The sequence below is a fragment of the Ciona robusta genome, chromosome 1, assembly GCF_009617815.1.
Source record: "Ciona robusta chromosome 1, ASM961781v2".
Taxonomy (NCBI): Eukaryota; Metazoa; Chordata; class Ascidiacea; order Phlebobranchia; family Cionidae; genus Ciona; species Ciona robusta.
This window is the reverse complement of record NC_143235.1, coordinates 539,457-564,486: the sequence shown is the minus strand read 5'-3', so window position 1 is coordinate 564,486 and position 25,030 is coordinate 539,457. Positions and strand designations below refer to the sequence as shown.

Sequence of the window (25,030 nt, the reverse complement as noted above, 5' to 3'; positions counted from 1 at the left end):
GTGGCCAGGAAACATCACTCGTGCGACCTGTTTCGAACACCTCGTATCAGCAAACGAGTTACCAAGTATGTAAGTTTGTGATTGGTCGCGACCTTAATTAGTAGAGTGGGAGGCGGAGCATACTTTCAAACGCGGCCAGTATGATCATTATGGGCTTAACAGTACTCCACAATACCGAACATTTGACGGGGTTGGCCAGTTTAAGTTTGCATCACAGCACGCGCACCGGAGTTTTTCTTTATTTATGATTTTCATTCATTCATTATGATTTTATAATGATACGTGCCCATTCATTAGAGCCCTGCTCTCTTGTCATAAGACTTCTCAAAACTTCTCTTTTTTTAAAAAGTTACAACTCCTCTCGCATTTGTCGTCTGCGAATTTACCAAAATACAAATACAGTAATCATTTTTTTTGTAATTGGAGACTAGTTTAAAATGTACCAAAAACGCAGAAACATGAGCCTATGTTTTATTACTTTTACAGCGTGTTTTTACTAATTTATAGCATGCTGACAGCATGTTACTTTTTAAAAGCTTTTAATATTGTAGTAATTTGAAAGAACCGATATGCTCACTGGTAAAAGAGGAAACATCGTATCTCTCGGTCGCGTTTTGGCTTCCAACGTGCTATTATCAAAACTATTCACTTATGCCTTAGATGGAAAAGCTAGGAAGATTGAACAACTTTTCGCAAGTGAAGTCAGTAAGTTAATCAAACATGCTGCTTATAAACTACTGCCGACCAAACTTATATACTGTGTAGACTAAAAAAGGTGCTAATGAAGAATCCTACCCCTACGTTATAACCCCTAACTACCAACCTCTAACACTTCCCACCAGCCTAATCTGTAACGTACCGGAGGATTCTTCATTAGTGCCAGAAGTATCATTTTTGTTGGTATTGTATATATTTCTGCATGCAGCCTATAATTATAATCCTTCTCTACAGAATCTGCCAACCACCCAGACTGCAGAGTATGGGAGGTGCACACGCGATTTTTTTACAGACTTTTGGTGATGCACGCCACAATTTGTCCCAAGCACGCCAATTAATTAAACAAAGAAAAAAATACGTATTAAATTAAGTAAGATTTCCTAACGTGGCTTGAAAATGTACATGCTTTGCACGCAGATTTTTAATGATAGCACGCGCACACGTGAAAAATAACCGTCTTGCACGCGCCAGATCTCGTCAGGAACTGCCATACTCTGCAGACTGGCTAACCACTATAACCCCTAAATGTAACATACCAGAGGATTCTTCACTAGTGCCCAATACTCAGGCAACTTGTTTGTTTTTAGGCACAAGCCTAGCAGTGGATATGTGCAACAGCCGTGGACAAACTGCACTGTTCGTCTGCTGCATGAATGGCCATTTAAAATGTGCGGCGGTTCTTCTATCTTTAGGAGCCGATCCTAACAGGTAAAATGTAAATCTGTTTTACCGTAAGCGTGTTTTAACAACTGTTGTTTTGTCGCAATATTCTGTTTTACTACTGATACCATTGTGGACAGATGTGTCCTTGGACAGGACAACCAACATTACTCAATGATTACAAATGAGTTGCAGCACCCATGTTGGGGATAATGGGCCAACTGTGGCCTAAATTTCATACCCCATGAAATGTCATGCTGTATGACATCTCCCATAAAATAAAAATATACGCTAGTAGTAAAATAATAATAAATAAACTTTCAGGGGCTCATCTGGTATGAAAACTTAGTGTATTTCCAACTTTTCGCCTGCCATCCGGCAAGACTTTAACAGAGAACGTTATGGAAGACAAAACGTTGAGAATACCATATGTTTTTATACCAGATGAGCCGTTAAACGTTGATTTACATCTAGCCTGGTGGCAAAAGTCACAGAATAATAAACATATTCATTACCCCTTCCAGACGTAGTGATGATGGCAGCACTCCTACACATGCTGCTGCATTCTCGTGTTCTCCCACTGTGTTACAACTTCTTGTGCAGAAAGGTGGGGATTTAAGGTTGCACGATGACAGGGACATGATGCCACGAGACTGGGCCGTCGAAGCTGGGCAGAAAAAGAATAAAAAAGTAAGCACTGGTGATCACCGGAGTTACTTGCAGAAAAGAATCCATCAGTAGAATACGACGTGTACAGTTATTGTGTTGTGGTTGTAGAACTACTGTCAGGTATGTATGTTACAGTATGGCGCTGTGGTTAGCGTATATGCTTCAAACTCAGAGTTTTGGGGTTCAAGGCTTGCCGCTGCTACCATTTCTGATGTATTTGTCCTTTGGCAAGACTCTTAATGACAATTGCTCTAACTCAGTGGTCACTAAATGGGTGTAGCACCCTGGGTGTTGGGTGGGGTAATGGACAAATTCTCAGGTCCCGTGGCGTGACATGCTGTATGACCTTTGAATATAAATAGTTTGTTCTGTTTCATATACCTCGTGCTCGCTTACAAGTTGCCATGTAACTTTATGGGCGATTGTTTCTCTCTGTGACTGACAATTTAGACAACCCATTAGTTGACCACTGGGTTGAAGCAATTGCCATTGAGTGTCTTGCCCAAGGACACATACGCCCACAACGGTAGCAGCGACAAGCTTTGAACCAATAACCTATAGATTGTACGAACTTGCAGTTTAGAACATATTCCCTGTTTTAAAGATCCTGGAAATGATGGACCAATGGCAGACTCAGGTTGTTAAAGAAATTTCTTCCACCAGTAATTCTATTTATTCAATCTCAAAGAAATCTACATCAAGTTTAACAAGGTTTAAACGGAGTTTTATGCCAGATAATATGTTAGATCTAGTAAAGAATATTGAAACAATGTATATATAGATGTAGACTAATAAAATATATCAATTATAGAGAAATTTAGGATATAGTTTTGTATACATAGAAAATATAGCATATAGAAAATTAAATCTGATGAGAAAAATATAGAAAACATTGTAAGCAATAGTTGTAAACTGTAGTTTAGTTATAAACATGCTATTACAAAAAAGGCATTAGTTTAGACACCATTGAAGCTTGAAAAACTTGTTTTAGTAAGATAATACAGTCAACCCCGCATAATCAAACCAGTATCACTTGGTCCAGATGTAGCCGATTAAGCACGGCTGACTGTATAACAGTAGGAATGAATGAATGTAACTTACTTTATCCTCGCGTGGCCAGAAAACGACAGTCGTTATAACACTGGTGTTCTGTTTCATACACCTCATGCCAGCTTACGAGTTACCATGTATGTAACTTTGTGGGTGGTTATTTTTTTAGATTTTTTATGTATGGCTGATAATTTGGACAACTCATTAGTGACCACTGGGTTGGAGCAATTGTCGTTAAGTGTCTTGCCCAAGGACACATACGCCCACAATGGTAGAAGCAACGGTCTTGAACCCTTTACCTCTGGGTTACAGACAGGCGAGCTAACCAATTTGCCACAGCGCCGGACAGTAACTTCCTTGCATTTCAGATTACTGCGAATAGCTTCTGAAACCCAAGGCAGCATCACCCCGCATTCTACACCTCGTAATTCACATTTATCACAATATGGTTTCGGGAGTTTCTCGTCACTAAAAGCAGCCACAAACCAACACCATGAGATTGGCTTCACAGCCGTTATACCAATCCTATCACCAACAAGTTTGAATTGCGCAACCAATGAGCCGACCATCACGTACCAAGTAAGTTTTATCTCTATTTGCTATTACTCAAACTTTTTCCTATAGAATTTTTCTTTTATCTTTTTTTGTTCTTTTTTTGTATTTTTCGTATTTTTTTTTCTATTTACCAAGTATTCAAATTTTACCTCAACTTTTTGTAGCATTTCCATGAAAAAATTTTTAGTAAAAAATAGTATAAAAAATAATATAGTATAAAATACATGTAAAATATTTTATTTTGCACGAAATATATTTTTCTTTATGCCACTTGTTTTCACTGCTGCCTTTCCAGCATTTATGAAGTTTGAAATACACTTTTCTAGATGAGCCACTAAAAGATTATTTACATTAATCCTGGTAGCAAAAGTAACAGAATATATGTATATTGTATATCTCATCTCAATCTATAAAAGAAACACATTTATTCCAACAGAGTCCACCACATTACATTGTAAGCAACGGTAGATGGGGCAACCAGGTAGTCTCAATAAAAAGGATCAAAAAACTGAAAAGAAAAGTTGCGCGACAGCTGGCAAGCACATCTGACTTGTTCATCACTGATATTAAAATCAACAGGTATGTGCATGGAGATAACTTTGAATGAACGAATCTAAATCATTTACCCTCATATGATGGGGCAATAACAGTCATGATAACATGGGTGTTCTGTTTCATACACCTCGTGGTAACTTGTAAACGAGCACAATTGTATGAAACAGAACACCTGTGTTATAACGATTGTTGTTTTTCGGCCACACGAGGATAAATCAGTCACATACGTGGTAACTTGTAAGCGGGCACGAGGTGCATGAAACAGAACACCCGTGGGCCGTGTTACAACGACTGTAGTTGCCACACCACACCAGGATAAAACAAGTTGCACACTTCATTACAGTTTACTCCGTCATCCCTCCATCCTTATGTTGATGGGTGTTTGTGTGGAAGAAGGGAACGAATCCGACCCGCGTAACAAGAACCAGACCCTCCCTCAGTGCTTGGTGTACGAGCGCGCCACGCTTGGATCGCTCTACTTTGTTCTGCATGAGCAGTCATGTGATGTCATGTTGACAGAATCAATTCATTTGATGATCCAGGTAACCTTTAAGTTAACATCATTATGACAAGATTAAAAACCCATATAATATGTACTGACAACTCATATGTAGACCTTCATTCTATAGCTTATATCACTTTCAATACAAATATAAGTATCTGACATTCCATATTTAACTTGTAATAAACTCTGCGAATCTGACCCTGATCTGGTGCTCATAAAGTTGAACAATCTCAGTAAAGAAGTACAGTAAGGATCTGGTGCTATGAAAATACGCAACAGACAAAAATTGTATCGAATTAAATTTTATTTGAATGAGAAACTGCTTATGCCATTCATGTTGTAACAACTGTCCATGCCCACTACATAAGAATAAATAAGTTACATACAAACAATCCCACACCCCAGGTAGGCCAAGGTTTATCATACGAATATTATAATGTGCACACAAACAATATATTTACTTAACTCAATATAAGTACATTTGTTTGACCTACATTTTAACCACAATTCCCAGCCCCCACAACCCCAATAAGTTACATTCATCATATATTATATACGTTTAACTTATTCTGGAAACTCCATCCTACACCCCAGGTAGGCCAAGGTTTATCGTACCTCCACCAGCGTGGGTTGGTTCATTCATGTTTATCCTCGCATTGCATCTATCTCGTCGATTCACGAACGGCTAAAATATCAGATTTCTATTACACGACACACAGGTGAGATTGGATGAGATATCTTTGTTTGTTGTTACGTTCTATATGGGTGAGGTCCTACAGTGAGACAAGCCATGGATCAACTCTGGTCTAAATCCCAGATCCTATGATGTACCTCGCTGTAGGACCTCACCCATATAGAATAAAACTACATTATGTATCTCGACAATTTTTTTGTATTTTTGTAATTTTTTGGCATTTCTTTATCGCGACAGCGTCAGATTTACAACCTACACATTATCTCTACAGCGGTGACTCTACTGTTCCCAACCGTATTTCCCACATATACAACAGATGGTTAGCACCTGAGTTACTTGCCGAGAAGAATCCATCAGTAGAATGTGACGTGTACAGTTATTGTGTTGTGGTTGTTGAACTACTGTCAGGTATTTATAAAAAGGTGTATGTTGGAGTACAGTACAGATGCGGGTCGTTGCTAACATTGTGGGCGCATGTGTCCTTGGGCAAGACACTTAATGGCAATTGCTTTAACCAGTGGTCACTAATGGGTTGTCTAAATTATCAGACATACATGAAAAACAATCACCCACAATCCACAAAGTTACATACATTGTAACTTGTAAGCGGGCATGAGGTGTATGAAACAGAACACCCGCGGTATAACCACTGTCGTTTTCAGGCCCCACGAGACTAGAAGCAGGTTACATTCATTCAGCCAGTTACAAATAACACAGTTATAACCAACTAACCAAGCCACAATCTAACTAGGTGAGCTTCCATGGAAGGGGTTCGATCCAGACAGCGTCCGTCACCAGATCGTTAACAAAGCAAGATCACTCCCAATACCTGATCGAATACCTCACCTACTAACTGGTACGTTAGCACAGGGGTTGGTGGTTTCTAGAAGGAAAAGAAACATCACGTTACAACAGATATTATACAGTCTGCAAGCTTTGGCACAGGTATGATATAATTCAATATCACTACAACGTATTATGTAATGTATACAGTATACACAGTACAGGTACAATGTATACAAAACTGGTCCATTCTGTTGGATATATTTAAACAAGTGTTGTTTTGTCGCTATATCCTGTCTTCTTGTTTCAAATATTTTTCAATTTGCATACACCTCATTATATACTACAATATACGAATATAACCGTCGTTGTTCTAGTCTATAACTTGTTTTCACTTTTCTGTTATACTTACAGCTACATCTACATTACAATATAATTCAATTTTTTTCAAAACTTTTTTTTATGTAATTCGTTAAAAAATGGGTAGTCTATGTATGTACATTATAATTTTACCAATGCTACCAGCTGCAATACATTTCTGTTGCATATATTTTAACAACTGTTGTTTTGTCGCTATATTCTGTCTTCTTATTTAAAATGTTCTTCAATCTGCGCTATACTGTAATCAAAGAAAGAAAATATAAATTATTACATTCTAACACCATGTATTCTCACTTATGCAGTCGGATATGATTTTACATTTGGAGGAAAAACACGATGAGCATGGAATGTTTCGAACAGGTACGTGCATTGTTTAACAAAGTATATGAATTCCCTACCAACCTTAGTCTATGTGGGTAAGGTTTTTGGCATGCCATGGGTCCTGGGTGTAAGAAATGCAGATGTTTTCTTCAGCTGTGTTTAAACAGATCTTTCACTCTTAAGAATGAGGCGTTCCACTTTATAATTTTCGAAATCATAAAAAACTAGAAAAAAACTAATATAAAGTAGAAGAGCGAGCACAAATATACACACAAAAATTCGTTCGGCGCCGTGGCAAAGTGGTTAGCGCGCCGGCGTGTAAACCAGAGGTAATGAGTTCAAGGCTTGTCGCTGCTACCATTGTGGGCGTATGTGTCCTTGGGCAAGACACTTAACGGCAATTGCTTCAACCCAGAGGTGTTAAACCCGTGTTATAACGACTAACGTTTTCCGGCCACGCGAGGATAAAGTAAGTTACATTCATTCATACCTGCAAAGAATTGGAGTGGCTAAAATAATGATCTGCCCGGTCGTGCCCACTCCTATACAGGTCAAACTAAACAGTAGGCCAGCTTTGGCTCAATGCCCCAACACCTGGGAAAAAAATATGTTATAAAAATTCTTTATTTAATTTGTTTTATTTGATTCAGTTTCTCGCACATTAGACGGCACAAATATGTCATCCATAGAAAAACCAGCAGGGGATGTGGGGGTTGACGTACCAGATACAGGTAGACAACATTTTCTAATACGAGTATTTAAATTTAATTTTTTAAATTTTTTTTTGCAATTTAAACAATATTTTTTGCAATTCAGAAAAATTTTTTTTTTAATTTTGTAATTTCAAAAAATTAATATTTTTCTAATGTTTGCAGTTCCGTTCCGACCATATTCTGAACAAAGGCAACAGAAAGCTTCAAATATAAAGTAATTTCAATTTCACTTGTTTAGCTACCTTTCATTGCTGTACAACAAATACTAGAACTTTGAGGATACAGTTATTTAATTGTGAAAATATTCTTTGTTTACTACCAAATAGGACGATAAAATAGAATGAAAAGGTGTCCCATCTTCTCCCACCCTACTATATCCAAATATCTTGATCGTGTTTTGAACAACGGTCTATGGAAGTCGTGGGGATACAGTTTTATAATTCTTTAAATGTTCTTTGTTTACTATCAAATGGGACGAAAAATGAATAAAAAAATTGTTACCCTAACCTGCTATATTAAAGTGTTTCCCATTAACTTTATTTTACATGGTGACTTGTAAGCAGGCACGAGGTGTATGAAATAAAATATCCAATAAGTTGTCTAAATTGTCAGCCATACAGAAAAACAAACACTCACAAAGTTACATACGTGATAACGCGTAAGCGGGCACGATGTGTATGAAACAGAACACCCGTGTTATAACGACTGTCGTTGTCCCGCCACTCAATAAATAAGTTACATTCATTAAACTAACTTTGTTTTTGCTATATTTTTACCAACACCTTAAACTGTGAGAACTTGTATTCATTAAGTTCATCTCCTGTGATCACCAACGTTACGTGCATTGACAGCATGAGGAGGATCCAACACAAGAAACCGTTCAATTCAACTGTGGTTGGTGCCCATGTAAGTATGGGGTGTTTATTCATTTTATGTTCCTGCTGTTTGTTCTGGCGTCGTGGTTAGCGCACCTTCCTTTAGCTCTGAGGTAAAGGGTTCAAGGCTCGTTGCTGCTACCATTGTGGGTGTATGAGTTCTTGGGCAAGATACTTAACGGCAATTGCTCCAACCCAGTGGTCACTGATGGGTTGTTCAAATTGTCAGCCATACAGAAACTAATCACCCACAAAGTTACATACGTGGTAACTTGTAACTGGCACGAGGTGTATGAAACAAAACATCTGTGTTATAACGACTGTCGTTTTCTGGCCACGCGGAGATAATAAGATACATTCAGATCTTAGCCATCCATATTTTCATATGTTTCAATACTACAGACCATGGGACGAGAACCGAAACAAAATCAAAACATGAATCGTAGCTCGTTTACAAGACAAGGTAAGATTATTGTTCAAATTTACTGAAACAAAGAAAAATATATATATACTATAAATTAAGTTCATCTATATATACTTTAAAAAAATTTATATACATTGTGTATTTTTATCCTTTGTACCAAATTATGTTTAACCAGTTCTAACTACAGAGAGTCCGAAGTCTAAGATTCAACCTGCAGTTGCGAATGTTAGTAATGCTACTAACTATTCACCAAGGTAATTGGTGTTGTTAATATTGAATGAATGAATGTGACCTAATTTATCATGGACAGAAAAGATAGTTGTTATAACACAAGTGTTCATACACCTCGTGCCCGCTTACGAGTTACCACATTTGTAACTTATTTATCCTCGCGTAGTTGGACAACAACAATCGTTATTACACAGGTTTTCTGTTTCATACACCTCATGCCCACTTACGAGTTACCACGTATGTAACTAATTTATCCTCGCATGGCGGGGCAATGACAGTCGTTATAACACGAGTGTTCTGTTTCATACACCTCATGCCTGCTTAAGAGTTACCACGTATGTAACTTATTTATCCTCGCATGACGGGAAATGACAGTCGTAATAACACGAGTGTTCTGTTTCATACATCTCGTGCCTGCTTATGAGTTACCACGTACGTAACTTATTTATCCTCGCATGACGGGCAACGACAGCCATTATAACACGGGTGTTCTGTTTCATACACATCGTGCCCGCTTACGCGTTATCACGTATGTAACTTTGTGAGTGTTTGTTTTTCTGTATGGCTGACAATTTAGACAACTTATTAAAGTTTTTACTCACCAAGCTATTGTATGTGGTGCATAAGCTTCAATCTTTATATAAACACAGGGGAGGCAGGGATAGTCAGACACACAATCCTGTGAAACAAATTTAACTTATTGGTTGTAATGTTTACTGATTAAAACAGTGCAGAAAATCCAGGGTTGGCCTGCCTGCCCTGCCACCCCAGGCCACTTTGGTGCCTATGGTGGTGGTATATGACTATGTAAGTTATTAGGAAAGTGAAACAGGTTGAATTTTCCACTAATATTGTGGTTCCACCCACAGTAAACTATCCACATTGGAAAACAACAGTGGAGTTGAATCTTTAATGCAAAACAAAAGAACTAAAAACTTTCTGTGAGTAAAACCATGTTAACATTTATTTATACCATATTTGCAGGTAAGCACAATGTTATTAACACAAGCCATATTATAACCTTGGAAGAAGGCTACTACACCCCAATAAAAGACAAATTTTTTTTTAAACGTTAAAAATCAATCTTACTATTATTTTATTAATATCAAGTTTAGAAAGATTTTTGCTCCATCTGCTGTTGTGGGTCAAAGGTAAATACATTTTGACACCCCCCGCCCCAATAAATCAAGTTTGTTCGTCACTGATAACCTACATTCAGTAACCATTACCCCCCCCCCCCTACAATCAGTAACCATTACCCCCCCCCTCACATTTCAGTAACCATTACCCCCCTACATTCAGTAACCATTACCCCCCCCCCACATTTCAGTAACCATTACCCCCCCCACATTTCAGTAACCATTACCCCCCACATTCAGTAACCATTACCCCCCCCCCCCACATTCAGTAACCATTACCCCCCCTCTACATTCAGTAACCATTACCCCCCCTCTACATTCAGTAACCATTACCCCCCCCTACAATCAGTAACCATTACCCCCCCCCCTACATTCAGTAACCATTACCCCCCCCCCCTACAATCAGTAACCATTACCCCCCCCCACATTTCAGTAACCATACCCCCCCCCACATTTCAGTAACCATTACCCCCCCCACACATTTCAGTAACCATTACCCCCCTACATTCAGTAACCATTACCCCCCCCACATTTCAGTAACCATACCCCCCCCACATTTCAGTAACCATTACCCCCCCCACACATTTCAGTAACCATTACCCCCCTACATTCAGTAACCATTACCCCCTCTACATTCAGTAACCATTACCCCCCCCCCCCTACATTCAGTAACCATTACCCCCCCCCTACATTCAGTAACCATTACCCCCCCCCACATTTCAGTAACCATTACCCCCCCCACATTTCAGTAACCATTACCCCCCCACACATTTCAGTAACCATTACCCCCCTACATTCAGTAACCATTACCCCCTCTACATTCAGTAACCATTACCCCCCCCCCCTACATTCAGTAACCATTACCCCCCCCCACATTTCAGTAACCATTACCCCCCTCACATTTCAGTAACCATTACCCCCTACATTCAGTAACCATTACCCCCTCTACATTCAGTAACCATTACCCCCCCCCCTACATTCAGTAACCATTACCCCCCCCCTACATTCAGTAACCATTACCCCCCCCCCCCACATTTCAGTAACCATTACCCCCCCACATTTCAGTAACCATTACCCCCCCCACACATTTCAGTAACCATTACCCCCCCCACATTTCAGTAACCATTACCCCCCCCTACATTCAGTAACCATTACCCCCCCTACAATCAGTAACCATTACCCCCCCACATTTCATACATTTCGGCCACATTTTAGAAAATACATTTTGCCAAAAAACTAAGTTTGTCTGCCCTTAATTATAACATGCATCCAAAATAAATATGACATATTATTATAACAATCGTTAAACAAAGAAAATTCAAAGAAATATAAAACCATATCCTCACGACTCCCATAAACCGTTGTTATTTGTTTAAAACACGATCAGGATATTTGGATATTATGTGCTAAAGGTGTTCCATCTTCCCCCCTAATATAACATATTATAACATACGTTCCATAATAATAATAACATACTATAACACACCCCCCCAGAGATGAAGAAGCTGGCTACGTACACCCCGAACTACTGGATACTGACTCCGTCAACAGCAGCTTGCTTGGTTATTATGATTGTAAAAGTAACCAAGATATTGGGTGGGTGGATTAACTGTAGTTATATGAATGAATGGGTGTAATTTATTTATCCTTGCATGGTGAGGTAACGACAGTCGTTATAACTCGGATGTTCTGTTTCATACACATGTCCGCTTACAAGTTACAACGTATGTAACTTTGTAGGTGATTGTTTTATGTATGACTTCTGTTCAGACAACTCATCAGTGACCACTGGGTTTTAGTGTAACAGGTCAATTACTTTTATTATTTGTTGCAGGAATTTTGTTGCGAATACAAAAGTTACCGATTACGTAATTAAACGGTAAGTTGCGATTGAATAAGAATGAGAAGCTTAAAAACTTATTATAAAATCTCATTGTTTCAAATTTATCCTTGCTGAAATCTAGACCATAGTTAAGGTATGCATTTGATTAAACAGTAACAATACACGTTGTGCCCACTTACAAGTTATCGCACATGTAACTTTGTGGGTGATTTTTTTCCTGTATGACTGGCAATTTAGACAACCTATTCGTATATTTGTGACAAAAGGCCTATCTGGCGTGGCACAACAGTCGTTATAACACGGGTGTTTTGTTTCATACACCTCGTGCAAGTTACTGCTTATATAACTTCGTGGGGGAATATTTTAGTTTTTAGCTGACAGTTTAGACAACCCATTAGTGACCACTGGGTTGAAGCAATTGTCGTTAAGTGTCTTGCCCAAGGACACATACGCCCACAATGGTAGCAGCAACAATATTGTCATAACTTTGATTATTGCTGTTACTATAATTCATCCCCCAGGCAACCCTCACTGACTGAGAGCGACGAAAACATTCTCACCGAAGCCGAACTCCAACTTTTGCTTGGTAAAAATAAACACCATCGAAAATATTCAGATGTGGTCCAAGCAACCAGTGTAAGAACATATACAGTAGATAACACTGGGGTAAACAGAACAAGTCCTTATCCTGATCTAAGTGAATGTAAAAGCTCTCCAGGGGAATATCTGCTTTCAGGAATGTCCACAGAACAAGGTAGTTAACATAGTTTTATTCGTTACTGCTTTTTTCGAATTTGTAAAAAAAAGTTGATTTGTACATTTTTTATACTTTTTAGATTTAATAACTTTTTGCGCTTCTTCGAAAAAAAAAATTGCTCTTTCTTATTGAAAATACATGGAAAGAAAATAAGAATATACTTTGCCTATCTGTTTTTTTATTATATAAAAACAACCTGTAACAAAAAATTCTTTTTTTTTTAATTGTTTAAAAACCTCACTCAATAGGAATAAACAAGTTGGATGAACGTAGAGAACCTTCTTTAACTTCTCCACCATCGTCATATGGAGGTTATATACCTGTTCCTACTGCTGCTGCTAAAGTACCAGGCATTCAATGCACTGTTACAGGTGAAGCTGAAACTTTTCTGTTTTAACCGTAACCGGTCTTATCGAATTGACAATAGTTACAATATCGCAAGTTAAAATAACCTTATGCTAACAGGCTTGCATAATGTTATAGTCCGGTGTAGTGGCCAACATCTGCCTTTAGTTTACAGTTTACGAGCTCGTCGCTGCTACCATTGTGGGCGTATGTGTCCTTGGGCAAGACACTTTAAGGGCAATTGCTCCAACCCAGTGGTCACTAATGGGTTGCCTAAAAATTCACAAAGATTTAGTTTTGTTCAAATTACATACGCGGTAACCCATAAGCGGTTTTAACAACTAAACTTATCAAATTTCTATCACAGAAGTGCCGTGTAATGAAACAATGTATCCCCAGGATTCTACAAACTGTGCCAGGTAAGCTTACACAAGTGTTTATCATATGAAACAGGTACAATATATATAGTAGGGTGGGGGAAGATGGGAAACCTTTTCATTCTATTAACTTGTCACATTTGGTAGTAAACAAAGAACATTCAAAGAAATATGAATCCTTATCCTCACGACTTCCATAGACCGTTGATAATTGTTTAAAACACGATCAGCATATTTGAATGTTATGCGAAAAAGATGTCCCATCTTTCCTTCACCCTACTATATATTACTGTATAAAACAGGGACATTATATAGATTAGAATGCATAGGTCACAGTTTTATCCCACAGATTTTTTCTGTTTTATCAATAAATGTGTTTCAACAACTGTTGTTTTACCATTATTTTCATTATTGAAAACTTCTCCAATCTTCAATATAGTGACCAAGGAGACAAAATAAATTTCATTTATATAAAAGTATTTTCATGCAGAACAAATTTACCCCCTCGACCAAACAAGCAAAGAAAAAGTTACGAAGATATGAAAGGTGGGAGTTAATTCTCTATATTTGTGTTGCTACAGTGTATATTTAGATCTAAGTTGCAATGTTATCCCAAAACTAATCAATTAAAATGGAGTATAAACCATTTTACAAAGTAAATTATACTCCACATTTTTATGAGGTAAATTTATTATGTATGTCTGATGTTAAATTGTTACCTCATTACGTCACATCCTCACATAGCGTAGAGCTTTGAACCTATACCCTCTGGTCTGAGGTGAACGCCCTGATCAAAGGGCCGGACTGAAGCATGCCATATAGATGAGGAAAACTAAATTGTGAACTACAGTGATTAGTTTAAATAAATGTAACTTATTCATCCTTGCATGGCGGGGTAACGACAGTCGTTATAACACCGGTGTTCTGTTTCATGCACCTCGTGCCAGCTTACAAGTTACCACGTATGTAACTTATTCATTCTTGCATGGCTGGGTAACGACAGTCGTTATAACACAGGTGTTCTGTTTCATACACCTCGTGCCCGCTTACGAGTTACCACGTATGTAACTTTGTGGGTGATAATTTTTTTGACAACTTACTCAAACTGTTAAGTGTCTTGCCCAAGGACACATACGCCCACAATGGTAGCAACATTGTGCCTTAAACCCATTACCTCTGGGTTAAAGACAGATGCCATGAGTAGCCGGGTATATTTGCTGATATAAACATATTCCCCAGGTTTGCCAAGCCATACCACCCACCCTGCCCACACTGTACATAGATATAGCAAACAAAGACAAGGGAAATCAAGTAGTGATCACCAAGGTAAGTTTAATGTATAGTAGGGATTATTGTTCTTGTATTTGGGAATCAGACAAGAATTTTGCCGACCAGCGTAAGACGTTCGGTTTGTATCGTTTTTATCTGGGTCAGCAAAATAAGAAGGTCTGTTTGTATCGTTTTAATCTCGGTCAGCAAAATTCTTGCCGGAAGAGACAAAATACAAGAATGATATGCCTGGTAGTAACAGTATATATTATTAATATATTCTGTATAATTGTAATAAATACCTGATCTGGTGCTCATAGAGTTAAACAATTCTTGTGTAAAGAAATAAAGTAATTGATTCTTTTGAATAAGAGACTGACGATGCCATTTAGGCGAAATATATCTTTATTAAACAATTGGTTGGACTTGTTTTTGTCTGATGTGCTTTCGTAGCACCAGATCCTTACTGTATATTGTGTACAATGATAATTCATACTAGATAACGCAACGGAACAAAAGGTGTTGGTCAACACTGGGAAAACAGTGTTGCCAGCTGTTTCTTCACCTGTACATGATTCGGTTGAGCGAGCACACAACTCCCTGCTTGAGTTGTCGCACATTATACGACCACATGAGGGAGCTGTTGTAGCGGCAAGAGTGAAGAGTAAATCCTCGATCGAGAAAGATGAGAATCTCGCATTCGATGACGAGGAGATGATCCAGGTCGGAGCCGAGAATTTCTTCGAGGAAGTGATCACCGCAGCTGGCTTCTCCGATCCTCCAGGAGCTGAGAGGATCGGGCATGGATGCGGGGGGGTGGATAGTGATGTTCCCGCATCTTCTGTGCAGTGTGAGGAGCGGAAAGTAGAAGTTAAAGTCAGTGAGATCCCGATCCCGAAGCCAAGGCACGATGGAGTTACTTATCGGAGGAAAATAAAAAAGAAGAAAATGAGGAAACAGAATTTTGCTCCGGTTGAGGAAAAATATCGATGTACAGATGTTTCAAGGAAAAGACAGATTAAAGGATCTTCGCAGAGTGGGGAGTCTGAACCTACATGCCAGAGTGTAGAAGTTTTATACAGCAACTTTCCAAGTAATATAACAGTAGCTGATTCTTATGCGGGGTCTGAATATGATACAGGATTGAACAAAGCTGCTTCTGATGGCTGTTTGCTTGTTCATAATCATAATGAAGAAATACAAAGCGTTCAAGTCCCTTACCCATCTGCTTTGTCGTCAGATAAGGCCTCACATAACACTTTAGAAGGATTGTATTCACAGTTTGCGAACTGCCACAATGCAGTTGAGGAAAAAAAGCAAAGCAAAAGGTTCAGTATTACTAGTGACGATTTGGAAGATATTTTCGCTGATTTTGCCGATAGGAAAAGATTTTATAAATCGGAAGAAAATGAGGAGGAAACGAGAATTGCTCCGGAGGAGGAAGATGGTTTTGATGTCTTGGATGGTCGCGTTGTGGAGCCGATTATTGTTCCGAAGCTACAATCTCTTCTGGATGAGAAGAAGACACTTTTTGTAAGTCGCTCCGTGCAGACTTTAGATGGAACGCTGGGGGATCGGAAGAAGAAAGAAGAGCGAAGGATTTCTGCTCTCTCCCCTCCATCTATCTCAGACTTCATGAAGAGAACTGGGAACTGGAAGACGGTCCTCACAGCAGTTGAAACACAAACTGAAGAACCAGGGAAGAAGAACATCGCTGATCCCTTGTCTCTGGACTTATATGAAGATCAAAACTCAACTAATCCTTACTCCTCACACTTCGAAACCTGTCTTGAGCTCCCGGACCTAACAACGGAGGTTGGGAACCAATATGATGGCGATAACACTTCAGTTCAATCTATCAACTTGACTACAGTAACGAGAGCTACATCCGTGGAGGAAAGAATCCCGGAGCGAAAATTTGGTCGCGCTGTTATACCAGCAAGTCGCATGCAACCAATTGAGTCAACAATACATGATAGACAGCAGTTGCTCGGGGTTCTTTCGCCGAGATATTCAAGAAAATCTGTTCCCAATCCTACAGAACTTTACAGATCACAAAGTGCAAGAGAATCGCAGTCGAATGAAATTAATTTTCGCTCTGAGTTTGTTGTGGAAGAAAAGAGTGCGCCTTCTACTCCAATTCGTGTGAAAACAGATGAAAATGGACTGAACGTAACGCCAAGCAGGTGGTCGTTTCATCATAAACTCTCATTGTTTGAGGACAATGAGGGAAAAAATGAGAGAAAATTTCCAACATTTAAAGCGGTCGTGAAAAAGAGGGTGAAAAAGTCGAAACTTGAAAGGTACATCCAGGATGAGTTTCCAGGATCAGAAAATGATCGGGATGCGGGGGAAGATGGGAGTGAAGAAGTGGGTGATGAAGTAAAGAAATCATCTTCTGAGGATGGGAAGTTAAAATCTCAAATGTTCACAACAGCTGATGAAAATGGTGTCAATTCATTGAATAAAACTCCAGCAAACCCATCAGCATTGGTGAGGATAAGGAATGAAAAAGGAGTCAAAACCTCAACCCCTGTGGTTCAAAAAGGTCTCGTTTTAAACCAGGTTGGAAAAAAAGTTGGTAATGGGTTGGAAAGTTTGAATGAAAGTTATGCTCCGAAAATCGGTCAAAATTTAGAAAATTTGGATGAAAATTTATCCCCTGAAAGCCAGAATAATGCTTGTAAGGATAGCAATGCAGATAAAGCAGGGCAGAGTTCGTTTAATAATTCATCTCTGCTTCAAATGAGTGGAATACCAAGGTGTCAGGGGTTGCCTGATGTTAGTACTGAATCTAACGCAACTTTCGCTGAAGTGAAGTCTGAATGCAACATCACCACAGTAGTAACGGAGCATTATCAAACGGCTGATAATCAACAAATTAACCAGAACTTACTGGATTCAAAATGTAGCAAGTCAAGCAGCGCGTTGAGTAGTAGTGAGGAAAATGAGTTGGATGAGCACGCATGTTCGGAGTTAAGAAGAGGAATTAGTGAATTGTCAACGGCGTTGGCGTCAGATGTTCTCAGGTCTCAAATGAACGATGAAATAATAAAAACTCCGTCATTTTGCTCGAGCGAAAGTTGTGAAATGTCCGGAATTTCTTACGATGATGAAGACAGTGTTTCTAAGGAGAAAAAACGACCGCTGTTTCTTGCTGTTAAAACTGCCGACTCAGCGCCATCAAATATGTTGAGTCGTTCCGTAGATACAAGTGTTTGGATGGAGTCGCAGGGATCCGTTTGCGTCAAACCACCAGATGTCGGTAAAGAGGATACATCTTCTGTTGATGAAAGTGGATCTCCGTGTTCTGTAGAAACATCAGAAAGTGAAAACGTGGTAAATGGTAAGTTATGCGTATGTGACGTATAGTAGGGTGGGCTGGTAATGTATATTTATGCTCGGAAATGTGTTTTTCATTTGGTAGTAAACAAAGAATATTTACACAACCTCATAAACCTTAACCTAAATGTGCCAACTTTTTACTCCGCCCTTTTAGACATCTTAATGTTGTTGTTCTATATATGACTTTCTAAAAAAATTCGAAAGGTAATCAGCTTCCAGCCTAATTTTTTTAGCCTAAAGATTTAGACCAGAGTTGGCCCATTACCCCAACATTGTATATGCACATTCTATTCTATATGGGTGAGGTCCTACAGTGAGGCTCGCCATGGGACCTGGGATTTAGACCAGAGTTGGCCCATTACCCCAACATTGTATATGCACATTCTATTCTATATGGGTGAGGTCCTACAGTGAGGCTCGCCATGGGACCTGGGATTTAGACCAGAGTTGGCCCATTACCCCAACATTGTATACGCACATTCTATTCTATATGGGTGAGGTCCTACAGTAAGACACGCCATGGAACCTGGGATTTAAGCCAGAGTTGGCTCATTACCCCAACATTGTATATGCACATTCTATTCTATATGGGTGAGGCACACCATGGGACCTGGGATTTAAGCCAGAGTTGGCCTATTACCCCAACGTTGTATATTCACATTCTATTCTATATGGGTGAGGCCCTACAGTGAGGCACGCCATGGAACCTGGGATTTAGACCAAAAGTGTTGTGCATTTGAAAGTGGCGCGCAAATATGAAATCTCCTAATTTTGTGTTTGGTGTAATTCACAAAATATTATATATTTCAAAATATTATTTTAACAGGAGTACAAGACTTACCTGAAGACTTTTCAAGTGAAGAAAAATAATTTTAAATATTTGTTTTTTTCTCGTTGCGTTCCTAGTTGTGTTTTGTTGATTAAAAGTTCCAATTTTTGCGCTAAGAAGACGCCACTAAAAGTGCAAGTTTTACATTCAAGAATGTTACATACCATTTATATAATGTAGTTTAGAATATAAACATGGAGAATTTAGCTCATAGTTGGCGAAACGAGCAAAAATTTGGGACCGAATTTCTAAAACTACGTTTTATATAAAATTTTTGGCAACATACAAAACATTGAATTAACTTTGTAATGACAATAAACTGTATTTTTTGAACAACTCTAGTAGAGAACCTAACTAAATAGCGAACTTATTTTTAGTTGTTTCCAAAGGGTTGAGAAGCACTAGTTAAAACATACAAGATAAATTTTTCAAAAGAATTAGAACTGTTTTTATAGATGCATCACTTGCAGTAAATAGTATTTATTCTTATGGCAACTTAGCACTACACCATGCAAGTACAAAATATAGTGACTGCAAAATTTAAGTGAATGAATGAAAATGACATTAGTAGTCACCTATAATGTAAATTTGATCACATGAAATATATTTAGATTATGGTTTAGATTGAAAATGACAGACTGGATAAAGAAATTGGCAGAATTTTTGTCCAAAAAAAAAACTTTTGGAAAAATGACACAAACTCATGTTTAGTTTAATTTACGACTATTTTGATAAATATATGGCTATAGGAATGTTAAGTTAAAATATTTAGTGTTATTTTTGTTCTCATTTTTATCATAAACTTTTGCAGTGATGTCCAATGTGGGAACATTAGAACTTTGTAAATGCGGTGGCTACGTATTCATTTTCGATTGTGAAACACTGATTAATATGAAACTTTTAAGTCGGGAATCAAAATTCAATTGTCGTTATAATTGTTAGGACTAAGCACGAATATGAAGCACTTTGTTTTTTTGGGAAATCTGAGCAAAAACTGCTGTCTGTAATAAAGTACAGGCACCAATGGGTTTTTAACGGTTTTTAAACTATTTTTAATTCGTGCAGAATCCAAGTAGCAAGCATGAAATTAATCCTAGCTAACTACTTTGCAATAGAGACAGATCTGAACGTAGGGATAGGAAAATCTGACCAATGTATAAATATAATTGTAGTAGAGTGGGGGAAGACGGGACACCTTTAGCACATAATATCCAAATATCCTGATCGTGTTTTGAACAATTAACAACGGTCTATAGGAGTCGTGAGGATACGGTTTTATATTTCATTGAATTTTCTTTGTTTACTATCAAATTGGCAAGTAAAGAGAATGATAAAGTGTCCCATCTTTCCCCACCCTACTATATATAAATATGAGTTTAGGTACAAATCACGTAACTTGTGTTTTTATAATGTTAAATGAAATGATGAAAAATAAGAACAAATCATATTGTTCACGATTTAATACAAGTTTAACTGAGCTTGCTGCTCATTTTAAGCGTCTTCCGAAGAGTTATCGCTGAGTTAGGGAAGACGGAAGATCCGAGAAGACGTAAAGTCATCGTATCAACAACATCCGCTCGACTTCTTTGGTTTATTTCTTTTATCTCGGAGTTTGAGTCCGTCGGGCTGGCCGGCTCCGGACTGGTTTTGAGAGTTTTGCTTCGTACGTAGGACTTGTCTTGTAATCTCAGTGAACATCTGGAATGTAGAGGAATGTTAATATTAATAGTTTGTCCGTCACCCCAGGAATCTCTTTATTGCATTTTCACTTTAATAAATCTAAAATTGGAGAATTTTTTAAAAATCTGCCAACTCCTTATTTTAAAAAAAATCTAAATAAATATTTTTCAAACAAAAACTGAAATATCCAGAGCATTTTAACTAGTCTGATGCTGCTGGAACAAGAAGTGAAATTTATTTTAAAAATTGTCCATTTCCCCAATATCCATGGTGTGATTGTTATATATTAAATTAAAAACACAAATGCATGCAGATAAAAAAGTTTTAAAATTTAAAATGTTCTACAGAAAATTGTAATAAGATGCTTTCCAGTTTAATGAAACACTATTAATCCACTTTCAGTAAGCATGAAATAAAAGCAATATTTGATGCAGAATTGTTGCATTTTAACAAGTTTTATTAGTTTATTTACAATATTAGTTTATTTTTAAAAGGCATAAATACAAGGGGCAGTAACAGGCCATGCAAAGTTTGAAGTATATTAGCTTTACCTCTTCAATATTCTTATTTTCTTTGGCACTTGTTTCAAACAAAGTAATATTTATTTGATCGGAAAACTTTTTAGCATCCGCAGTTTCGACGACTTTCTTTTCCGCGCAGTCGTCTTTATTTCCAACTGTAAAGCAAACCCAATACACAACAAGCCACTTGTTATAATCTATATCTTCCCAGGGGAATTACTTCTATTATTAGTGAACGAGCACTTGGAAAATAACTTAAGGTATGGAAATATATTCAAGGTTTTTGTAAAAAAATCTTTTAGCGGCTCATCTGTCTGGTTAAAGTCTGGCCGAATGGCAGACGAAACATCGGAAATACATTAAGTTTTATACCAGGTAAGTCGCTATAAGATTATTTACGTTATGCCTGGTAGCAGAAGTAACAGAACAAGGTGTTTCTGTTCGGTTGTAAAACAACATATATATTTGCTTGGTAAGTAAGAAATAGCTTTGCTTTGTTGTAAAAAAATACAGATAGATTGATAATTTATAGCACACACAATACTGAAAGTAAATTGGTCTTTTTACTGCGTTTAACACAAGTACAACTGTACAACTGTAAGATCTACAGAATTTAGTTGTTCAGTTACCATTTATAATGTTAAACATACCAAGAATCCTGTTTACACTGTCGCAGTTTTGTTCAATTTCATGCAACCATCGTTTAACGTTGACAAAAGACTCAGCACTTTGTACGTCATACACCACTATCACACCATGCGTGCCTCTGTAGTAACTGCAAACAATTGCAATATTTGGTAAAAGTACAACAAAAACAAATGTTAGTATTTAGTAGGGAAAGTCAGAAAATAAAAAAGGGGGTTTTAGCGGCTCATTTGGTATAAAAACTTAGTGTATTTCCGATGTTTCGTCCTCCACAAGCAAGGCTTTGTGAGGAAATAAACAACAAACACTATGTTTTTACACCAGATGAGCCACTTTAGAGTGTTTAAAATACTACGGCTGGTCATACAAATTCAGCAGACTTTTTTATTGTCAATTAAGGTGCACAGTAAATAGCATGAAAAATGCAATACATTTTTTGGTAAAGAAAATGCTCTGCTTTATTCTCTTCTTGGAATACAATTGTTATCCAGACCATCACTTCTATAGTGCATTTTACATGTCTCTATCCAGAACACAAACAAGCAACCGTCTTTTAAATGGTAATAAACAACGAGAACAAAGGTGCGACTAATATTTGCACATTTTTATTGAACTTAAACTTACGTTGAGGTTATTGTACGGAACCTCTCCTGACCCGCCGTGTCCCAGATTTGTAGCTTTACTTTCTCGCCGCCAATTTCGATTGTTCGTATTTTGAAGTCCACACCAATGGTTGTTATGTAACTTCCTGTTAAATGAAGATTTTTTAAAAAATGGAAGATTTTCAAAAAATGTAAAATTTTTAAAAAATGTTAGATTTTCAAAAAATGTTAGATTTTTAAAAAATGTAAAATTTTAAAAAATGTAAAATTTTTTAAAAATGTAAGATTATGGTAAAAGTTATAACAGTGGTGCATCTTAAGGACGGTGTTTGGTGTTAGAAAACCCCCTCAGATAATTCGGCTAATTTCTTACTTTAAAAAATAAATTTGGTCTTATTTTGCTGAAATTTACAATAGTTTTTATTATGGATCCATTTAGGTTAAAAACTAACTGCCCAATGCAACTTTAGTCAAGTGGAACTTTTTGTCAAGCGATAAGCATAACATAACAATGGATAAGCCAGCTTAGTAAGAGGGAGTTTTTTAAATTGTTTATAAACAAAAGTTTGCAAAGTTAACAAACCATTTAAATATCTACTACCATTATTTAACACAGGTTTTCTTAACAAGGGGTGGGAGACGTTTTCCTGGTGGGTGCGGGGGTACTGCTGATACTAATATTGTGTTTATGTGTTATTAGTATTTATTAGTTAAAAAAAATATTTATTATTATTATACTTATTTAAAAAATATAATTATTATTTTTTTTTTAGGCCATTCTAGAAGGATGTGTGGGAATTAGTTCATGCTTTAAAAGTGGGTGTAGCAAGGTTAAGAAGCACTGAATTAACGTTATGGTGCTACGAAAACTTAACAGACAAAAATCAAGTCCAACAAATTGTATAATAAAATATATAATTCGCCTAAAATGACATTATCAGTCGTTATTTAAATAAAAGCAAATGCTGTATTTCTTTACACAAGAATTATTTAACTGTATTAACACCAGATCAGGGTCAGATTCGCGGAATATTATAAACAAACCGTTGAATTTGTCTGAGTTGTGGTCACACAGCAACCTTTATATAATTGTAGTGTACGTGTTAGTGTGACTCATGGGTAATTGTAATGAACCACTTTTATGATAATCACTATACTTGTAACAAGCTACTCACCGGAAAACGTATTGTCAGCAAATCTTAGAAGCAAACTACTTTTGCCGACTCCTGCAATTCAAAGTTAAATTAGAATAAAAATATAAGAATATAGAATCAGGTTATTTCATTATGAAAAGTTTGTATAATAATTTCAAACTTAAAACTCTGGTAGTACTCAATAAATAAATATTATTTGAAAGGTAGCCTATAAAAATAAAACACACACGCATTGGAAATATAATAACAATTTACAACTCTGGTAATAGTGTAACATAATTTGAAACGTTTAATGTTCTAAATATAGTTATAATTCAATCAAATGTCACTTGTTTATCCATGTGCGGTAAAGCAGCAAGGCACTTAAAAATATTGCAAATAACTTCATTGTCGTAACCTAATTACAAACTTCAATAATATAGGCTTTATTGGACTGCATCTCCAAACGCACACAACGTTAAATACACAAAGCGCACAATATATACCACGTAATTCTAAGGTACTACATTCATACTCAACACAACAACCTTCGCATACTATTACCAAGACACAGTCCTAATATGTTTATCACTAAAGGCCTTTTCACAACAAACAGAGCTATGTTCTGTTTGATACATTCAAGAAAGTTTAGGAGTTAACATGTATAATTAAATAGGGATGATTTCTAAACAGAGCTTGAAATTGTATGTACTTTGCACAAGGATTTTGCACACGAAAATAACCATCCGGCACATTTTATCGTGAATAATATTTAACCATACACACCACTTAAAGCGATAAGCGCCAAAAAAACATAATAGCCCCTAACACATATAACTTTTAACCCATATAACCCCTAACTACCAACCCCTTAAACTTTCGGTGCTAGTGAAGAATCCCCCCCCCCCTTATTTGCTCACCACCAACCCCTAGGTTAGAGGGTTAGTGGTTATATGGGTTAGTAGTTAGTGGTTATAGGGGTTAGTGGTTAGCAAATAAGGTGGGGGGAAGACTCTTCACTAGCACCAAACTTTCCACAAGTCTAATCTGTTACAATTCTTAACTATAGTGTCAAAATTGTTATCAAAACATATTGTATTGAACATAAGTGGAAAATGTTATTATAAATAACAGATACAAACCTACATATATAACAATGTAAAATGTACATATATAAAGCACATAGGTAAGCATATAAACAATGATAAAGAACCTACCACTGTCCCCAATTATGAGCAGCTTGAATAGATGGTCATACTCTCTGGCCATTTCAGCCAAATAACAACTGCTACGGCGCTACTATTTCTTGTTATACCTTAGAACCTGTGTGCACACAAGTGATATTAAATCTACATAAAACTATTAAAACTAGATGCTATTACATTGTTAAACTATCTGCAGAAAACGATTAT

The 25,030-nt window shown here is 37.3% G+C and overlaps 2 protein-coding genes across 2 annotated transcripts; one reads left to right on the top strand and one right to left on the bottom strand.

Annotated features, from left to right (window-relative positions):
- Positions 1 to 339: 339 nt before the first annotated feature.
- On the top strand, positions 340 to 19,181 carry LOC149741086 (uncharacterized). Its single transcript, XM_089881176.1, has 26 exons — positions 340 to 705; positions 1,305 to 1,425; positions 1,902 to 2,067; positions 2,651 to 2,757; positions 3,465 to 3,675; positions 4,088 to 4,230; positions 4,550 to 4,748; positions 5,306 to 5,430; positions 5,677 to 5,813; positions 6,157 to 6,350; positions 6,872 to 6,929; positions 7,541 to 7,621; positions 7,766 to 7,817; positions 8,416 to 8,509; positions 8,881 to 8,941; positions 9,090 to 9,156; positions 10,003 to 10,074; positions 11,767 to 11,868; positions 12,107 to 12,151; positions 12,637 to 12,869; positions 13,121 to 13,243; positions 13,585 to 13,636; positions 14,085 to 14,140; positions 14,834 to 14,920; positions 15,363 to 18,209; positions 19,035 to 19,181. The coding sequence occupies exons 1-26, from the start codon at positions 570 to 572 to the stop codon at positions 19,076 to 19,078; spliced, it is 5,613 nt and encodes a 1,870-aa protein (XP_089737302.1). The 5' UTR covers positions 340 to 569; the 3' UTR covers positions 19,079 to 19,181.
- A 320-nt stretch (positions 19,182 to 19,501) lies between these two features.
- Positions 19,502 to 24,989, bottom strand: LOC149741085 (ras-related protein Rab-35-like). The gene is made up of 6 exons (XM_089881386.1): positions 24,836 to 24,989; positions 23,661 to 23,711; positions 22,508 to 22,631; positions 21,889 to 22,013; positions 21,269 to 21,393; positions 19,502 to 20,735 (listed from the first exon to the last, which is right to left on the bottom strand). The coding sequence occupies exons 1-6, from the start codon at positions 24,885 to 24,887 to the stop codon at positions 20,601 to 20,603; spliced, it is 612 nt and encodes a 203-aa protein (XP_089737512.1). The 5' UTR covers positions 24,888 to 24,989; the 3' UTR covers positions 19,502 to 20,600.
- Between the last annotated feature and the right edge of the window lie 41 nt (positions 24,990 to 25,030).